The 17,781-nt window shown below is 45.8% G+C and overlaps 2 protein-coding genes across 2 annotated transcripts; both read left to right on the forward strand.

Annotated features, from left to right (window-relative positions):
- Positions 1–294: 294 nt before the first annotated feature.
- LOC306752930 (uncharacterized protein) lies at positions 295–11,235 on the forward strand (the record flags this gene model as incomplete). The annotated part of the gene is made up of 16 exons (XM_079236764.1): positions 295–355; positions 525–688; positions 790–814; positions 1,344–1,457; positions 1,592–1,738; positions 2,464–2,579; positions 2,820–2,940; positions 3,017–3,898; positions 5,318–5,377; positions 6,348–6,511; positions 6,637–6,661; positions 7,155–7,268; positions 7,442–7,579; positions 7,735–7,850; positions 9,679–9,799; positions 10,610–11,235. The coding sequence occupies 16 exons, from the start codon at positions 295–297 to the stop codon at positions 11,233–11,235; spliced, it is 2,994 nt and encodes a 997-aa protein (XP_079092890.1).
- A 1,692-nt stretch (positions 11,236–12,927) lies between these two features.
- Positions 12,928–17,640, forward strand: f10 (coagulation factor X; the record flags this gene model as incomplete). Its single annotated transcript, XM_079236765.1, has 9 exons — positions 12,928–12,991; positions 13,348–13,508; positions 13,838–13,862; positions 14,080–14,193; positions 14,352–14,483; positions 15,475–15,764; positions 16,454–16,571; positions 16,650–16,837; positions 17,215–17,640. 9 exons carry the CDS (start codon positions 12,928–12,930, stop codon positions 17,638–17,640), a joined length of 1,518 nt encoding a protein of 505 aa, XP_079092891.1.
- Between the last annotated feature and the right edge of the window lie 141 nt (positions 17,641–17,781).

A 17,781-nucleotide genomic window follows, 5' to 3' on the forward strand; every position in this document is an offset into this window, starting at 1 on the left:
ATGTATACTTTTTGCACTGTCGCATAAGAATGATTTTCCCGAAAGACAAAAACCCAGAACATGATTTAACACGTGTTTTTCTTTTGATGTTTCTGGAACAGAAAAAGAGATAAAAATGTGAATGTCACGATGCTTTTATTGTTATCTTTTCATCTTTGGAGGTGAAGAGCAGCAGTCAGTTTGAACGGGGCACATTTAGTCAGACGGGGTATTTCCATTGGGAACATGTGATCGATGGGACTTTGCACCTTTTGGATCCACAAAGAAGAAGCAGAGCAGCCAACTGAACTCAACATGTGGCTGAGAGTCTTCTTCACCTTCGTCTTCAGCTTCTCCGGCTGCCGGCCGGCTTCAGGTGAGGAAGTCAAAAAGTACTCGAGTGGACGGAAACTCATTTATTCACATTGCTTTAAGATTGGTTGCTAGCGTTGCTAATTAGCACTGAACATAATGAACGTCGTTAGTTCTGCAGATATTTGGTCCCAAAGCAAATGTAAACAAACGCTTCCTTCTCCGTGTGGAAGTCTTCCTGGAGCCGGATCGAGCTCATGGCGTCCTGGTCCGGACCCGGAGGTTCAACTCCGGCTGGCTGGAGGAGCTGAAGATGGGAGATCTGGAGAGGGAGTGTCTGGAGGAGCCCTGCTCCCACGAGGAGGCCCGCGAGGTGTTTGAACACCCGGAGACCACGGTCAGACCGGTTCCTCTGCTCTTCTGTCATTTTCAGAACGAAAAATAATAATAACATAACGAATAATAATAATAATAATATCCAAGTGTCTGTTTCCTCAGGAGGAATTCTGGCGCACGTACAACCGTAAGCAGCACACCTTTTGTTTTAATAACGGTAGAAAGTCTCTCTGACCGAGGGCCATGCTAGCTGCTAACTAATGCTAACGATGGTTCCAACCCTGATCCAGGATGGTCATCCCACCAGAACCCAGACTTTAGGCCACATCCTTTGTGGGACGCGGAGGTGCTGTAAATGAATGTAAAACACAAATGACCCCTGAACATGGTCAATGCTTTTGGTTTTATCATTATCTTAATGAATGTCTGACTAATTTATGATAAAAGCACTGGACCTGCAGTATAAATAAAGGTTGAATGAACAAATTAAAGTCAAGACAATTCATAATCTGGAGTTTTTCTATAAAGTACGGCAACAAAATACAAACCACCGACGGACTGAATCTGTTTTTACCTTCAAAGTTATTAAAATCATCATCGACCGACAGTTTGTATTTTCAAGTAAGAGAATTCACGGATCTAGTTCGGGATCGTGAGCTGCATCACTGTTATGACTGCCGTGTATTCCTCCTCGTGAACCCCTGTGTTGTTTCTAGTCCCAGATGGCTGCAAGTCCACTCCGTGTCTGAACGGCGGCAGCTGCTCCCCTCAGGGTTCGTCCTACGCCTGCTACTGCCTGCCCCCCTTCAGCGGACTCGGCTGTGAGCTTGGTGAGCAGAACCGACCCGTGTTTATATATATATATATATATATATATATATATATATATATATATATATATATATATATGTGTATATATGTGTATATATATGTTTCATGAACTATTTCAAAACCCTGGTTGTAGAGCACAAGGCGGTTGGTGACTCCTGCCTGCTGGAGAACGGAGACTGTGAACATTTCTGTGACGAGGACGAGGGAGGACGAAGACTCAACTGCTCGTGTGCAGACGGCTACTTCCTGGATGTGGACGGGCAGCGCTGCGTCGCCAGAGGTGGGAGGAAAGATTGTTGTGTGTTTTATTGTCTTTTAGATTAGAAAATGTTCTCTGACCATCTCTGAAATATATTAAATGAAAAAAAGCTCATGGTTCGTCAAACATTTGTCTCTATCATTTTTATACCGTGTATATTTGGACTCATTTAATTTTTGTCTTGGTATCTCAATATTTGGACATATTTCGTAATTTACTATTTAAACTCATTACCTCTATATTTTATCTTAACGTGCATTTTTGTTTTACATTTTCTTTGTAATTTGACTTACAAAGTCCAGAACAATCATTCAAAAATATATTTTTTACATATTCTTAACTTTCCATCCAGTATCTCTTTCACTGGTATAAATGGTTTTCCATAATTATTGGATGGTTAATGCTGCAGAAAATAAACTCTTTGAAAAGTATTAAAATGTCTTGAATGTGAACATCTGAAAGGTTATTGTGAATATAAATGTCTGGTTTGATGTTTGTTTCGTCAGTCTCACCCGATTTATTGTGCAACGTCTTTTAGTTCATTCTATATTTGTATGTTTTTTACTGTGAACAAGTGCTTGCATGTAAATGGCTCCAGTGTTGATCCCTGTGGGACACCACAGCAGAGAAACGTTGCACAACACTTTATGTTCTGTCAAAGTACTAATAGTAATAATATCTGCTTCATATTCTGCTGTTTCATTAGAATATTGATGGTGAATATAATAATCCTCTCGTGGTTTCAGAGGCGATAGCGTGCGGCATGGTCCCGGTCCTGCAACGGCACAAAGCCGAGCAGCCGGACTCTCGAGCTCGGATCGTCGGAGGAACCGAGTGCCCCAAAGGTGAATGCCCCTGGCAGGTACGCTAAAGGTTAAAGGTCACCCGTTTACTGTTACTGCTTTACTGCACTGGACTCCGACCACTGAAGTTCCACCAGAACCAGATTCTGGTGAAAGGCTTCCAGAGATGACGAATACGTCAACAAACAAGCCCCGATGAGAAGCGTAGAAAGACTGCTGGGGTGTAACGATGTGGTAGCTCCATGTTTGAATGTTTCCATCCTCATGGTCCTGATAGAAGACGTGCTCGTGTCTTGAAGGTGCTGCTGGTGTATAACGGCAAAGGCTTCTGTGGAGGAGTGATCTATAAACCCACATGGATCCTCACAGCGTCTCACTGCCTGGAGGGCGCAGACGTTCGCTTCCTGAAGGTCGTCGCAGGTGCGAATCCCTCGGTTCACGACCAGCCGACTCCTCGCGTTCCAGCGCTATAACCTTTGACCCGTCTGTCCGCCAGGTGAGCACAACACGGAGGTGCTGGAGGGCACGGAGCAGTTCCTCCAGGTCTCCGAGATCCTCATGCACCAGAACTACGTGAAGGCCACCGCCGACAACGACATCGCCCTCCTCCGCCTGGCCTCGCCCGTGGTCTACACGCCGTACGCCGTGCCGGCCTGCCTGCCGACGCGCCCGCTGGCCGAGCGCGACCTGTGGGCCGTCAGCAGGCACACGGTGAGCGGCTGGGGCCGGCGGGCGGAGAACGGGCCCACCTCCATCCTGCTGCGGCGGCTGAGCGTGCCGCGCATCCGGACGCAGCAGTGCCTGGAAGAGAGCGGCGTGGCGCTCACCGAGAACATGTTCTGCGCCGGGTACATCGAGGGCCGGGAGGACTCGTGTAAAGGGGACAGCGGCGGCCCCCTGGTGACCAAGTACAAGAAGACGGCCTTCCTGCTGGGGATCGTCAGCTGGGGGAAGGGCTGCGCCCGACCGGGCAACTACGGCATCTACACCCGAGTGTCCAACTACCTGGACTGGATCCACAACCAGACGGCCAACAAGACGGCCGACCAGACGGACGACCAGACGGCCAACAAGACGGACGACCAGACGGACGACCAGACGGCCAACAAGACGGACGACCAGACGGCCAACAAGACGGCCGACCAGACGGACGACCAGACGGCCAACAAGACGGACGACCAGACGGACGACCAGACGGCCAACAAGACGGACGACCAGACGGCCAACAAGACGGACGACCAGACGGCCAACAAGACGGACGACCAGACGGACGACCAGACGTCCAACAAGACGGACGACCAGACGGCCAACAAGACGGACGACCAGACGGACGACCAGACGTCCGACCTGCCGGGGAACGTCAGCGAAGCTTCGGCACGCAATCTGACGGCATGAAGGTCCATGACAGAGTTTATGTTGATAAATCAGCAGACTTATTATGACTATTATTATTGTTATGACTTTCATTATTTCAAAGTAGCGTTTCAAATAATCCACATTTAAACCGTTCATGTTGCAGTAGTGAGCGATCGGAAGAGTTTATATTTTATAGTAATTCTTCATTAAATGGAAAAGTTCTTCATTTATCAACCACTTCAGTTTTTTAATGACTTGTTTTATTAAAAAAATAACTTGAACGTAACATAAAGTATTTAAACTATGAATCAAATTGTATATTAAATGTATGAATATAATAAAACACTGAAAATGTCTTTATGTGTGTTGTCATCATTCATGTACACATGAAGTATGTGTATCGTGTACTTGAGTATTTCCATGTCGTAGCTGATACTTGTGTACTTGCAGCTGATACTTGTGTACTTGCAGCTGATACTTGTGTGTACTTGCAGCTGATACTTGTGTACTTGCAGCTGATACTTGTGTACTTGCAGCTGATACTTGTGTGTACTTGCAGCTGATACTTGTGTACTTGCAGCTGATACTTGTGTACTTGCAGCTGATACTTGTGTACTTGCAGCTGATACTTGTGTGTACTTGCAGCTGATACTTGTGTACTTGCAGCTGATACTTGTGTCTTTGCAGCTGATACTTGTGTGTACCTGCAGCTGATACTTGCAGCTGATACATGTGTGTACCTGCAGCTGATACTTGTGTACCTGCAGCTGATACTTGTGTGTACCTGCAGCTGATACTTGTGTACTTGCAGCTGATACTTGTGTACTTGCAGCTGATACATGTGTGTACCTGCAGCTGATACTTGTGTACTTGCAGCTGATACTTGTGTACTTGCAGCTGATACTTGTGTGTACCTGCAGCTGATACTTGTGTACTTGCAGCTGATACTTGTGTACTTGCAGCTGATACTTGTGTACTTGCAGCTGATACTTGTGTACTTGCAGCTGATACTTGTGTACTGCAGCTGATACTTGTGTACTTGCTGCTGATACTTGTGTACTGCAGCTGATACTTGTGTCCTTGCTGCTGATACTTGTGTACTTGCAGCTGATACTTGTGTACTTGCTGCTGATACTTGTGTACTTGCAGCTGATACTTGTGTACTTGCTGCTGATACTTGTGTACTTGCAGCTGATACTTGTGTCCTTGCTGCTGATACTTGTGTACTTGCTGCTGATACTTGTGTACTTGCAGCTGATACTTGTGTCCTTGCTGCTGATACTTGTGTACTTGCAGCTGATACTTGTGTACTTGCTGCTGATACTTGTGTACTTGCAGCTGATACTTGTGTACTTGCTGCTGATACTTGTGTACTGCAGCTGATACTTGTGTACTTGCAGCTGATACTTGTGTACTTGCTGCTGATACTTGTGTACTGCAGCTGATAAGCGGCTGACAGAAGCAGAGCGGGTCACTGACCTGCTGGAGGGTCAGAGGGTCGGTGGGCTGGACAACAGAAGCCTGAAAACACTGTTTGTCCCGTTTTGTTGAGACACTCTGAACTCACCATGAAGCTGAGCTGCTGCGTCTGGATTCTGCTGCCGGGCCTCGCTGCTGCTGCTGCAGGTGAGACATGAGGCCTATGAGCTATGAGTTATGAGCTATGAGCTCTGCTTCTGGCCTCCAGTAGCTGCTGCTGCTGCAGGTAGAAACAGTCATTAGTCGGGTCTCATTTCCCACGTGTTGACTTTGAAGAGAGAATGCACTGATCTTCATGTCCTTCAGGCGGTTCAGCTGGAACACGTAGTGATGGTGAAGTGGAATAAGTGAGTCCTCCTGTGAGGTGGAATAAGTGAGTCCTCTTGTGAGGTGGAATAAGTGAGTCCTCTTGTGAGGTGGAATAAGTGAGTCCTCTTGTGAGGTGGAATAAGTGAGTCCTCTTGTGAGGTGGAATAAGTGAGTCCTCCTGTGAGGTGGAATAAGTGAGTCCTCTTGTGAGGTGGAATAAGTGAGTCCTCCTGTGAGGTGGAATAAGTGAGTCCTCCTGTGAGGTGGAATAAGTGAGTCCTCTTGTGAGGTGGAATAAGTGAGTCCTCTTGTGAGGTGGAATAAGTGAGTCCTCTTGTGAGGTGGAATAAGTGAGTCCTCTTGTGAGGTGGAATAAGTGAGTCCTCTTGTGAGGTGGAATAAGTGAGTCCTCTTGTGAGGTGGAATAAGTGAGTCCTCTTGTGAGGTGGAATAAGTGAGTCCTCCTGTGAGGTGGAATAAGTGAGTCCTCTTGTGAGGTGGAATAAGTGAGTCCTCCTGTGAGGTGGAATAAGTGAGTCCTCCTGTGAGGTGGAATAAGTGAGTCCTCTTGTGAGGTGGAATAAGTGAGTCCTCCTGTGAGGTGGAATAAGTGAGTCCTCCTGTGAGGTGGAATAAGTGAGTCCTCCTGTGAGGTGGAATAAGTGAGTCCTCCTGTGCCTCAGTGTTCGTGGAGCGGCGTGAGGCCAGCGGCGTTCTGCAGCGGCGGCGCCGAGCGAACAGCGGCTTCCTGGAGGAGCTGAAGAAAGGAAACCTGGAGCGGGAATGTGTGGAGGAGCGCTGCGACTACGAGGAGGCGAGGGAGGTCTTTGAAGACGACGGGCAGACGGTGCGTTCAGCGACTTTGATTCACATGTGGTTGAATATATGTGTGACACACATTAGTGTCACTTAATAAATAACACTTATTATGAATATTATTTTAAACTTATTAATGTGTTTATTTCTGTCCAGAAACAATTCTGGCTGACGTATGATCGTGAGTAACACCTTTAACTATTATTGATTACTGATTATTTATTACTGGTTGTTTATTATTTATTACTGATTATTTATTACTGATTATTTTTTATTTATTACTGATTATGTATTACTGGTTATTTATTATTTATTACTAGTTATTTATTACTGATTATTTTTTATTTATTACTGATTATGTATTACTGGTTATTTATTATTTATTACTAGTTATTTATTATTTATTACTGATTATTTATTACTGATTATGTTTGGAGAAGCAGAATAAAGTTATTTTAACGAAAGTGTATTTAGTTGTCAATGGAAAACACTGATACTTGTGTCTTTGTGTACTGATCAGTGTATTGATTAGTTCAGGTATTGATGAATCAGCGATTATTGAGCCGAATTCTTCTGTTGAAACATCAAACCTAAAGGAGTCCACGGAGCATAAGATTGTGTTACTCTTGAGAGGTTTGGTTTTGATCTCATGGTTATTAATGAGTCTCCGGCAGGTCGCGACCCCTGCCTGGTCAACCCGTGTCGTAACAACGGGACATGCGTCTACCTGGAGACGAGCTACCAGTGCTACTGCAGCGAGGGGTTCGAGGGGCAGTACTGCCAGACAGGTCAGAGATATGAGTATAAATATATATATTATTATATATTCATCTGTAAAGGTACTGCCAGACAGATATGATTATTCATCCGTAGAGTATAAATCATATTCCCAGTCAGTAGGCGGCTCCTGGTGTTGTTCCTCTGCATGAAGTCAGGATGCTTGGTCTGGTTCTCTCCTCAGCGGTGGAGGACTTCCTGAAGTGTCTCTCCCAGAACGGACGCTGCCAGCACTTCTGTGACGGCTCTGCAGCGCGGAGGAGATGCTGGTGCGCTGACGGCTTCAGGCTGGGAGAGGACGGGCGGCAGTGTGTGGCTCAGGGTACGAATACTACGTGTACTTGTGTACTCGTATACTTGTGTACACGCAAGTCAGTCATTAAAATGACCTGCAACATTAAAGTGATTATTAATCTAATAATACTAAATATAATGAAGTATAACAGAGTATTATAGTTGTACGTGTATCTCGTGCAGTGGAGTATCCGTGTGGTCAGCTGCCGCCACAGGAAGCCGGTCTGAACCAGACGGTGGGGGGTCAGACCAGACTAGTGGGAGGAAACCACTGTCCCCGAGGGGAGTGTCCCTGGCAGGTAACGAGCTGCTGGCACCCCCTGCAGGCTGGGGGGTTCATGACAGCATCACATGAGGTTCATCTTGAAGGTGGCGCTAGAGCACTGGTTCTCAAACCTTTTCTGTCATGCCCCACTCTGGAGGTTGAACAATGTTCGCGCCCCACTCTGGAGGAAGAACAATGTTCACGCCCCACTCTGGAGGTTGAACAATGTTCACGCCCCACTCTGGAGGAAGAACAATGTTCGCGCCCCACTCTGGAGGAAGAACAATGTTCGCGCCCCACTCTGGAGGAAGAACAATGTTCACGCCCCACTCTGGAGGTTGAACAATGTTCACGCCCCACTCTGGAGGTTGAACAATGTTCACGCCCCACTCTGGAGGAAGAACAATGTTCACACCCCACTCTGGAGGAAGAACAATGTTCACGCCCCACTCTGGAGGTTGAACAATGTTCACGCCCCACTCTGGAGGAAGAACAATGTTCACACCCCACTCTGGAGGAAGAACAATGTTCACGCCCCACTCTGGAGGTTGAACAATGTTCACGCCCCACTCTGGAGGTTGAACAATGTTCACGCTCCACTCTGGAGGAAGAACAATGTTCACACCCCACTCTGGAGGAAGAACAATGTTCACGCCCCACTCTGGAGGTTGAACAATGTTCACGCCCCACTCTGGAGGTTGAACAATGTTCACGCCCCACTCTGGAGGAAGAACGATGTTCACGCCCCACTCTGGAGGTTGAACAATGTTCACGCCCCACTCTGGAGGTTGAACAATGTTCGCGCCCCACTCTGGAGTTTGAACAATGTTCACGCCCCACTCTGGAGGAAGAACAATGTTCACACCCCACTCTGGAGGAAGAACAATGTTCACGCCCCACTCTGGAGGTTGAACAATGTTCGCGCCCCACTCTGGAGGTTGAACAATGTTCACGCCCCACTCTGGAGGAAGAACAATGTTCACACCCCACTCTGGAGGAAGAACAATGTTCACGCCCCACTCTGGAGGTTGAACAATGTTCACGCCCCACTCTGGAGGTTGAACAATGTTCACGCCCCACTCTGGAGGTTGAACAATGTTCACGCCCCACTCTGGAGGAAGAACGATGTTCACGCCCCACTCTGGAGGAAGAACAATGTTCGCGCCCCACTCTGGAGGAAGAACAATGTTCGCGCCCCACCGCCCCAACAACATTGTAACAAAATGTAACAAAACTTTTTGTGACTCCTCCATCTGTGCTTTTTTAAATAATAGAATAAAGAAAATGTAAACCAGATCGCTCCATCAGACAGAAACTAATAACATGTGCAATCACTTTGTTAGAAGAAGGCAAATAAAGTTATAACTGTTGAAAAATAACTAATATTTGGCCAAAAAAATTACGAAATTAGTTTCATGTTGAAGTGTCCTTGATGACCCTGAAGCCCAGAGCTTCACAACTCCTTCAATACTAAGGATGGAACACGCAGAGAAGAATTCCCCCACTGTGGGATTGAGAAAGGATTATAAAAAAAGATTTAAGAAAAAGGATTTCTAATTTTTTAAGAAACTGCATCTCCGCCCCACCTGTAATACCTCCACGCCCCACTAGAGGGTCGCGCCCCATAGTTTGGGAACCATTACGCAAGAGGAGCATCATGGGGTCCATCCAATGGTCCATCCTCTGGAAAACCGGATTTAAAAATGTAACGTTTAACTGTGTTGTTCTAGAAGGTGAAAGGGTCACCGAGATGGTGACGGTTCATCCTCTTGGGACGACGAATAAGTACCTCGGTTCATCTGACCAGCAGTGTTCCTTCCTTCCTTCCTTCCTTCCTTCCTTCCTTCCTTCCTTCCTTGCAGGTTCTGGTGCAGTTAAACGGAACCAGTCACTGTGGCGGCGCTCTGATCAGACCCGACTGGGTCGTCACCGCGGCCCACTGTATCCACGGCAACGACCCTCAGAGCCTCACTGTGGTGGCAGGTAACATTCATGAGGGCGTAAAGGTGTTTTAGTAAAGGTGTTTTAGATAAAGGTGTTTTAGTAAAGGTGTTTTAGATAAAGGTGTTTTAGTAAAGGTGTTTTAGTAAAGGTGTTTTAGTAAAGGTGTTTTAGTAAAGATGTTTTAGTAAAGGTGTTTTAGATAAAGGTGTTTTAGTAAAGGTGTTTTAGATAAAGGTGTTTTAGTAAAGGTGTTTTAGTAAAGGTGTTTTAGATAAAGGTGTTTTAGTAAAGGTGTTTTAGATAAAGGTGTTTTAGATAAAGGTGTTTTAGTAAAGGTGTTTTAGTAAAGGTGTTTTAGTAAAGGTGTTTTAGATAAAGGTGTTTTAGATAAAGGTGTTTTAGTAAAGGTGTTTTAGTAAAGATGTTTTAGTAAAGGTGTTTTAGTAAAGGTGTTTTAGTAAAGGTGTTTTAGTAAAGGTGTTTTAGATAAAGGTGTTTTAGTAAAGGTGTTTTAGTAAAGGTGTTTTAGATAAAGGTGTTTTAGTAAAGGTGTTTTAGTAAAGGTGTTTTAGTAAAGGTGTTTTAGATAAAGGTGTTTTAGTAAAGGTGTTTTAGATAAAGGTGTTTTAGTAAAGGTGTTTTAGTAAAGATGTTTTAGTAAAGGTGTTTTAGTAAAGATGTTTTAGTAAAGGTGTTTTAGTAAAGATGTTTTAGTAAAGGTGTTTTAGATAAAGGTGTTTTAGTAAAGGTGTTTTAGATAAAGGTGTTTTAGTAAAGGTGTTTTAGTAAAGGTGTTTTAGTAAAGGTGTTTTAGTAAAGGTGTTTTAGTAGTCTTCTTCGCGTCCCCAGGGGAACACAACCTGGACGTGGTCGAGGGCTCAGAGCAGAAGTTACCCGTGTTGATGGCGGTCGCTCACGCCGGTTACGTCCCGGCCACCGGCGACCGCGACGTGGCCCTCCTGCGGCTCGGCCGGCCCGTGGCCCTGAACCGCCACGCCGTCACCGTCTGCCTGCCGACCGCTGACCTGGTGCAGCGGGAGCTGCTGCCGCTCCGCTACCACGTGGTCTCCGGCTGGGGCAAGAGGACCGGCGGGGGCAACGCCGCCGCGCCCGGCGGTCACCCCGCCGCCCCGCTCTCCCCCGTCCTCCGCCGGATATCCGTGCCCATCGTCCAGAACTCCCTGTGCTCCCAGAGAGCCCAGTTCAACTTCACCGACAACATGCTGTGTGCCGGCTACCTGGAGGGCGGCCAGGAGAGTTGCCGCGGGGATGACGGCAGCCCGCTGGTCACGCTCTTCGGCTCCACCCACTTCCTGACGGGCGTGGTCGGCTGGGGGCAGGGCTGCGCGCACCCGGGGTATTATGGGGTGTACGCCAACATGGCCAAGTTTGTGGACTGGGCGGAGGGCGTCATGAAGGACCCGCCCACCACGGCGACAGCCAATGAGAGGGCAGCAGAGAAAGCTTTAAACTAAGATGATGCTCAGAAACCAGATGTCACTCTTTATGTAATACTTGCTGTTTCTGGTCCGTCAAGCTTTTTAGGTCCGAATGGAAAACCATGTAAAGGTGTCGTGTTAAAAAGTCATCATCTGTTGTCATCTGTCTGTATTTGGCCGTGAAATGCTGAATAAATGTGACTGATTGAGAAGTGATGGATCGTTTGTGAGGACGTGTTCACATCATGAAGTTACACTGTGAGACATCACATGATTTCCAGTCTATTCTTTGGCAGAAACATAAACATAAACTTTTAAAGAAAGAATTAAAGTTTTTCCAACCCAAATGTGAGGTACGAAACCAAACCGATAATTCATTTGTTGTACTTTTAGACAAAATGGCGGCTTTAAATAAATACTTCTTCCACTGAGTTGGAGTATACCGTTGTGTTTCAGAGTAAATATTGATCTGTTTGGACGTCCTTGTTTGAAAAGCCTCATTTACCCTCAGCGTCTCTCGCTGTGCCAAAGCACCTTCGTACCAACATGTTCCATCCTCCATATTGATGTCTGCGTGGAAAATCTGCTTCTCTTCACATATATACAGCAGTATTAGTATTCAGATATTTTATTGGATTAAAAGTACTCATACCGCACTGTAAAAATACTCAGTCACAGTACAAGTATTAATGGTTGACTGTAAAAACAAAGTCCTGCACGTATTCTTTAGTGATACAAACTGAATAATAAAGTAGTTTATGAAAAAGAAGCCATTCTGCAATATGAGTACTTTTTACTTTTGATACTTCAAGTACATTTCGCTGATACTTATTCACAGATTGTTTTTACTTCATGAAAGTTTCTTGTAACTTTTTGGCCGCCTAAAAATTATTATTCAGCGTTCGGTTTCATTAAGCTCCACCCTCTAGTGTCACTTCTAGTTGGGGAAAAAAATGTAGGAGGAGAAAACAGCCAAAAACCAAGATGGCGACTATCAACTAACAAGATGGCAACTGCCAAAAACCAAGATGGCCACTGCCAAAAACCAGCGGCGGGCCGTGGATTTTTTACCTGTGCATTCAGCGCCCTGAGTCATAGATAAGCTGTTTAACAGCTGTTTAGCGCACAGCTAGGCCAGAAGAGAAGGCTTAGCAGGCCCTGACGGCCCGCCACTGCCAAAAAACAAGAAGGCGACTATCAAATACCAAGATGGCGACGGACAAAAACCAAGATGAAGACGGACAAAAACCAAGATGGCGACTATCAAAAACCAAGATGGCAACGGACAAATTCGAGGTTTCAAAAGTTCATTCCACAAACCAATGGGAGAAGTCATTGTGACTACGTCCACTTCTCATATACAGTCTATTCTGTCTATACCGATGTCTGTACCTATAAAAGCTTGAAAGCAGTGCACTCTGGGACTTGTAGTTATCTGGTAAAGTTGTTTTGGACGGTGTTTTTTGTTTTATTAGTGTAGCATATGTTTAAGCTCCAGTGTCTCATCAGATAAGCCATGCATAGCCTGATCAGAGCAGATTCTGCATGTCAACACCTCTTCCTCCCCCTCATCGTCCTCTCTCCCTCCCTCTCTCTCCTCATACAGGTCATTGCCCTCTCTACCACCTCCTCTCCCCGTCTCTCCCTCTCTTCACATTCAGACTCCATTACTTCCACTCAGAACACCAAGGGTTTATTTCCCAGCCGAGCTCACATCCCTCCGAGGCCATGTTCTGGTTTCACCGACTGTCCCTCGTCCTTCTGCTGCTCCAGCTGACCGCCGCTCACATCGGTAAGTTCTCGTACGTCGAAACTTTTAGGAGTGAAGTTGGTTGAATATGGAGTTAGTGAGGTAGAAAAGACGCATGTTGTGTGTGGGTGGTGGTGAGTGAAACTTAACCTGCTGGTAGTCCCATCCATCCATCCATTATCAGCCGCTTATCCGTGGTTCTCGGCTGGTAGTGATAAATGAAAAGTCAGAGGATCACCAAGATCAGTAGGATTCATCCTCAGGGGACCATGAACGTCTGAACCACATTTCATCACGATCCATCTCATGGTTGTTGAGATATTTCAGTCCATCTGACACAGAACAACCTGGTTTAGGACATTTTGTTGAAACTACAATTACAAGTCTTTGTCTTGCAGTCTTTTTGGACGGCGAGGCGGCGAGCCAAGTTCTGACCCGACAGAGACGAGCCAACAGCTTCTTAGAGGAATTGAAACAAGGCAGCATGGAGAGGGAGTGCTTGGAGGAGCGCTGCAACTATGAGGAGGCGCGAGAGATCTTTGAAGACAAAGGGAAAACTGTAATAACAAAACACACAAAATGCATCACGACAAGCCTGAAAGACACTTTAGGAAAGTCTTTATGTTATATAGTACATCCTAGCTTAGCTTAGCTTCAGATAGCTTAGCACAAAGCCTGGAGCAGAGTGCTAGTTAGCTCCGTAATAATAACAGTTTGCATTGGAGCCGTTTCTTGGTACTTTGTTGACTGAAAACCAGATCCACATGTAAAAACGTCTGATGGGAGTTTTGTCTCCAGGTTGAAGTTTTAAAGCCAAGCGTCTCCACTGAGAAATGGATCAGATTTTAAGTTGTTTGGATTTAATTCTCAGTTTTTCTTTTTTTGCAGGATGAATTCTGGGCCATATACACTGGTAAGAAGTTTGTTTTGTTCTGTCAATATGACTAAACCAACCAGATCGTTGAGTTAATCTTCTGGAGACACTGACATTTAAATGCACCTTCAAGAAACCAAATCTTAAAATTAACCAGATCAAAAGAAATCTTTGTGAAGGACTGAAATTAAAGCTGGTTTCGGACGTCGATCACATGTCAAAGTTCCATCTCAAGTAAACTCTGTTTGTCCTGCAGACGGCGACGCATGCATTTCGATGCCGTGCGCTCACGCAGGAGTTTGTAAAGACGCAGTCGGTGGCTACACTTGCTTCTGCCAGACCGGCTACCAGGGCAGCAACTGTGAAATCGGTAAAGAACCACAGGAAGCGTCCGTTAGCAGAGACCCGAACCTTTCTTTGAACCGGATCCTCAATGTTACTGATCATAATAAACCTGCAGGACTCTCGTGGTCACTGTCCGTCGACCGGGTCGAGCCCTGGTCTCACGCTTTTCCTTTGTCTTTGCAGTTATTCCGGAGCTCTGTGAAAACAGAAACGGCGGCTGCGATCATTTCTGTAAGGTGGTGGAAGGAAACAGTCAGTGCTCATGCACCAACGGATACCTCCTGGAGACCAATGACAAATCCTGCTACTCCAATGGTGAAAAAGACTCAACGTGGTTTTCTTAGTTTTCTGTCTAAGACCACAGGTCAGACTTTGGAAATTAACATAGAGAATAACCAGAAAATGCATTTCCTGCTGAAAATGCATTGGAATGGTGAAAGTTTGAAGCTGAAATATTATTATTATTAAAAAAATAGCTGAAAATACAGAGTAGGGAAACTACCTGATGAAAAGTGTAAGCCCCGTATGGACCTATATAGGTCCTTTTTTAAAAAACATTTTTTATTAAACTGTGTAAAACATTACAATAAACATGAACAAATATATTGATGCTAAACATCAAATTAAACAAGAGAACCAGTAAATCCACACTGATACAAGTTTATTTAACACCATAAGTCATATGAAAGTGAAATATAAGGTTTGCTACATGAAAAAATTCAAATGTCACAGATGCGCGAAAATATGCGCAAATGTGCCAAAATGCAAATTTTGGAAACCTCGCCTGAATTCTCTCTGTAGTTTACCCAATCTGACTTTGTTCTGCTTCACTTTCAAGTGAAAACAGTGCAGAGAGACTGTTCACATATTGTGCTATGATTTGGGAGAGCTGCAGGGCTTAGTGACGCATCATTTCAAGGAGATAATCATCCTGAAAGTGCTTTTTTCTATAGACGGACCTGGAACTTCTATTTGTTCTGTGTTTCAATCTTTATTTACTCTTAGCCAGCAACATATATACTAATATTGACCAAAAGCTCACAAGGGTTGCCTTTATTATAACACCAAAATTATTCAAATAGCCCTTGTGGTTGCAGAGATACACCCTTTTTAGTTTGGGTATGCTATTTCGAGCTAAATCCTAAAAAATGCCTTGGGGCTTTAAAGGTTAAGTCAAAAGCATTGAACTGAACTAGTGAAAATCCTTGTTGTTTAAATGTATAACTGAAAATGATGGAAACAAAACAGCTTCATCTAAATAATCCAGGAGCTTTTTTTCCTCTGAACTTCACACACACTCCTGCAGAGCCCTTCAAGTGCGGCGCCATCATCAGGGGAAACACCCGGGCGGTGCCAAGGTACGTTCGTCAGAACACGACGGACGTGAACGGCATCGGGTCGAACGCGACGGACTGGAACGGCATCGGGTCGAACGCGATGGACCGCAGCACCAACTCCACCGAGCCTCGGGACACGTCCTCACTACCTGACGGCGAGACGACGGACGTTTTCGAGGAATTGGTGATTCCCAATAGAGCGGTGATGACCCGCATTGTCGACGGAGAGGACTGTCCTCCAGGGGAATGTCCATGGCAGGTAAGGGACACTTTCTGAGGACAGAATCTAAAACAACATGCCAATGATGATGTCTCATGTAACAAGAAACCTGTGTTTCCTTCAATACCTGAGAGTCCTGGCAGACAATGCCCATTATTGTCTCTATGTGGACAGCTGTAGTCCATTATAGTCCAGATGTCCATTCTTGTCTCCATGTGGACACCCGGTAGTTAATGATAGTCAAGATATCCATTATTGTCTCAATGTGAACAGGTGGTGGTTCATTATAGTCCAGATGTAAAGTATTGTCTCTTTGTGGACAGCTGGTAGTAATTGTTTAGTCCAGATGTCCATTATTGTCTCTTTGTGGACATCTGGTAGTCCTGTTTAGTCCAGATGTCCATTATTGTCTCTTTGTGGACATCTGGTAGTCCTGTTTAGTCCAGATGTTCATTATTGTCTCTACGTGGACAGCTGGTAGTCCAGAAGTCCGTTATTGTCTCTTTGTGGACAGCTGGTAGTCCTTTTTAGTCCAGATGTCCATTATTGTCTCTTTGTGGACAGCTGGTAGTCCTTAATAGTCCAGATGTCTACACCCAGTAGTCCATTATCACCATTATTGTCTCGACTTGGACCAATAGAAGTCCATTACAGACAACCAGAGGACATCTGGAAGTCCACTATAGATGGTGTGTAAAACAAACGGATGTCCAATCTCGTCCTCGCAGGCTCTCCTCCTGAACGAGGACAACATTGGGTTCTGCGGAGGAACCATCCTCAACGAGTACATCATCCTGACCGCCGCCCACTGCATGAACGAATCACTCTTCATCTACGTCAAGCTCGGTAAGTCTGACCGACCAATCGGTACGCGCCGCTGTACGCTGTCAAGCTGTCCAACCGAAACCCTCTGTGTGCGTTCAGGTGAGTTTGACGTATTGGTGGATCACGGCTTCGAAGCCATCTATGACGTGGAAACCATCATCACCCACAACAGATTCCGGCGGAACACCTTCCACAACGACATCGCGCTCATCAAGCTGACCAAGCCCATCAAGTTTTCCAAGTTCATCCTGCCGGCCTGCTTACCTGAGCAGGACTTTGCTGAAAAGGTGAACTTTCTTTCCATCAACATGTGAAGTTGAGAAACAAGTATAAATTGTCTCTACGGTAAATATGAAGCTGGTTATTAGGAGACAACTTCTGGGACCATGAATCTCTTCCACTCGTGTTTCTACGGTAAACATGAAGCAACAGCTGGTTAGCTTAGCATAAAGACTGTAAACAAGGGAAAACTGCTAGCCTGGCTCTCTCCAAAGTGAACAAACTCCTCACAACATGACAGATTATTTCTTGGCTTCTCATAGTTGCTAGGAAAACAGGAAGTTACCGGTTCAGGAAATAGTCCGCCATCTTCTTATTTGATCGGTAAGGATGCAAAACGATGCCCGGCGGCTTTCCTTTAAACTGGACGCCTTCCCTCTTGCAGGTGTTGATGCGGCAGAATGGGGGCGTGGTCAGTGGCTTCGGCCGACTTGGCGAAGGTCGGAAGTCATCCACCATCTTGCAGCGCCTCTCTGTACCTTACGTGGACCGGCAGACCTGCATGGAATCCACCCAGCTGCGCATCTCGGCCAACATGTTCTGCGCCGGCTATGACGCCGTAGCCAAAGACGCGTGCAAAGGCGACAGCGGCGGGCCGCACGTCACGCGCTACTCCGAAACCTACTTCGTTACCGGCATCGTGAGCTGGGGTGAAGGCTGCGCGCGCAAAGGGAAGTACGGCGTCTACACGCAGGTATCCAAGTACATCTCCTGGATCCAGAAGGGCATCGCCAAGCTGATTCCTGAAGAGAACAGCAGCGGCAGCAGAGCAAGGCGGCACCACAACGCCATCAAGAGGCTGGTTCTGTAACGGTCTTCAGAAATCATCGAACCACACTTTGAGCCTCGTGTTGTCATGAATTGTATGTCACTATGTCACATTTCAAACTTTTGACAAAATTTATCTGGTCAGCAGAACCGACCGGGTCAAAAAAGGAGCGTGGAGTTCCTC

This window comes from Taurulus bubalis (assembly GCF_910589615.1).
Source record: "Taurulus bubalis genome assembly, chromosome: 21".
Taxonomy (NCBI): domain Eukaryota; kingdom Metazoa; phylum Chordata; class Actinopteri; order Perciformes; family Cottidae; genus Taurulus; species Taurulus bubalis.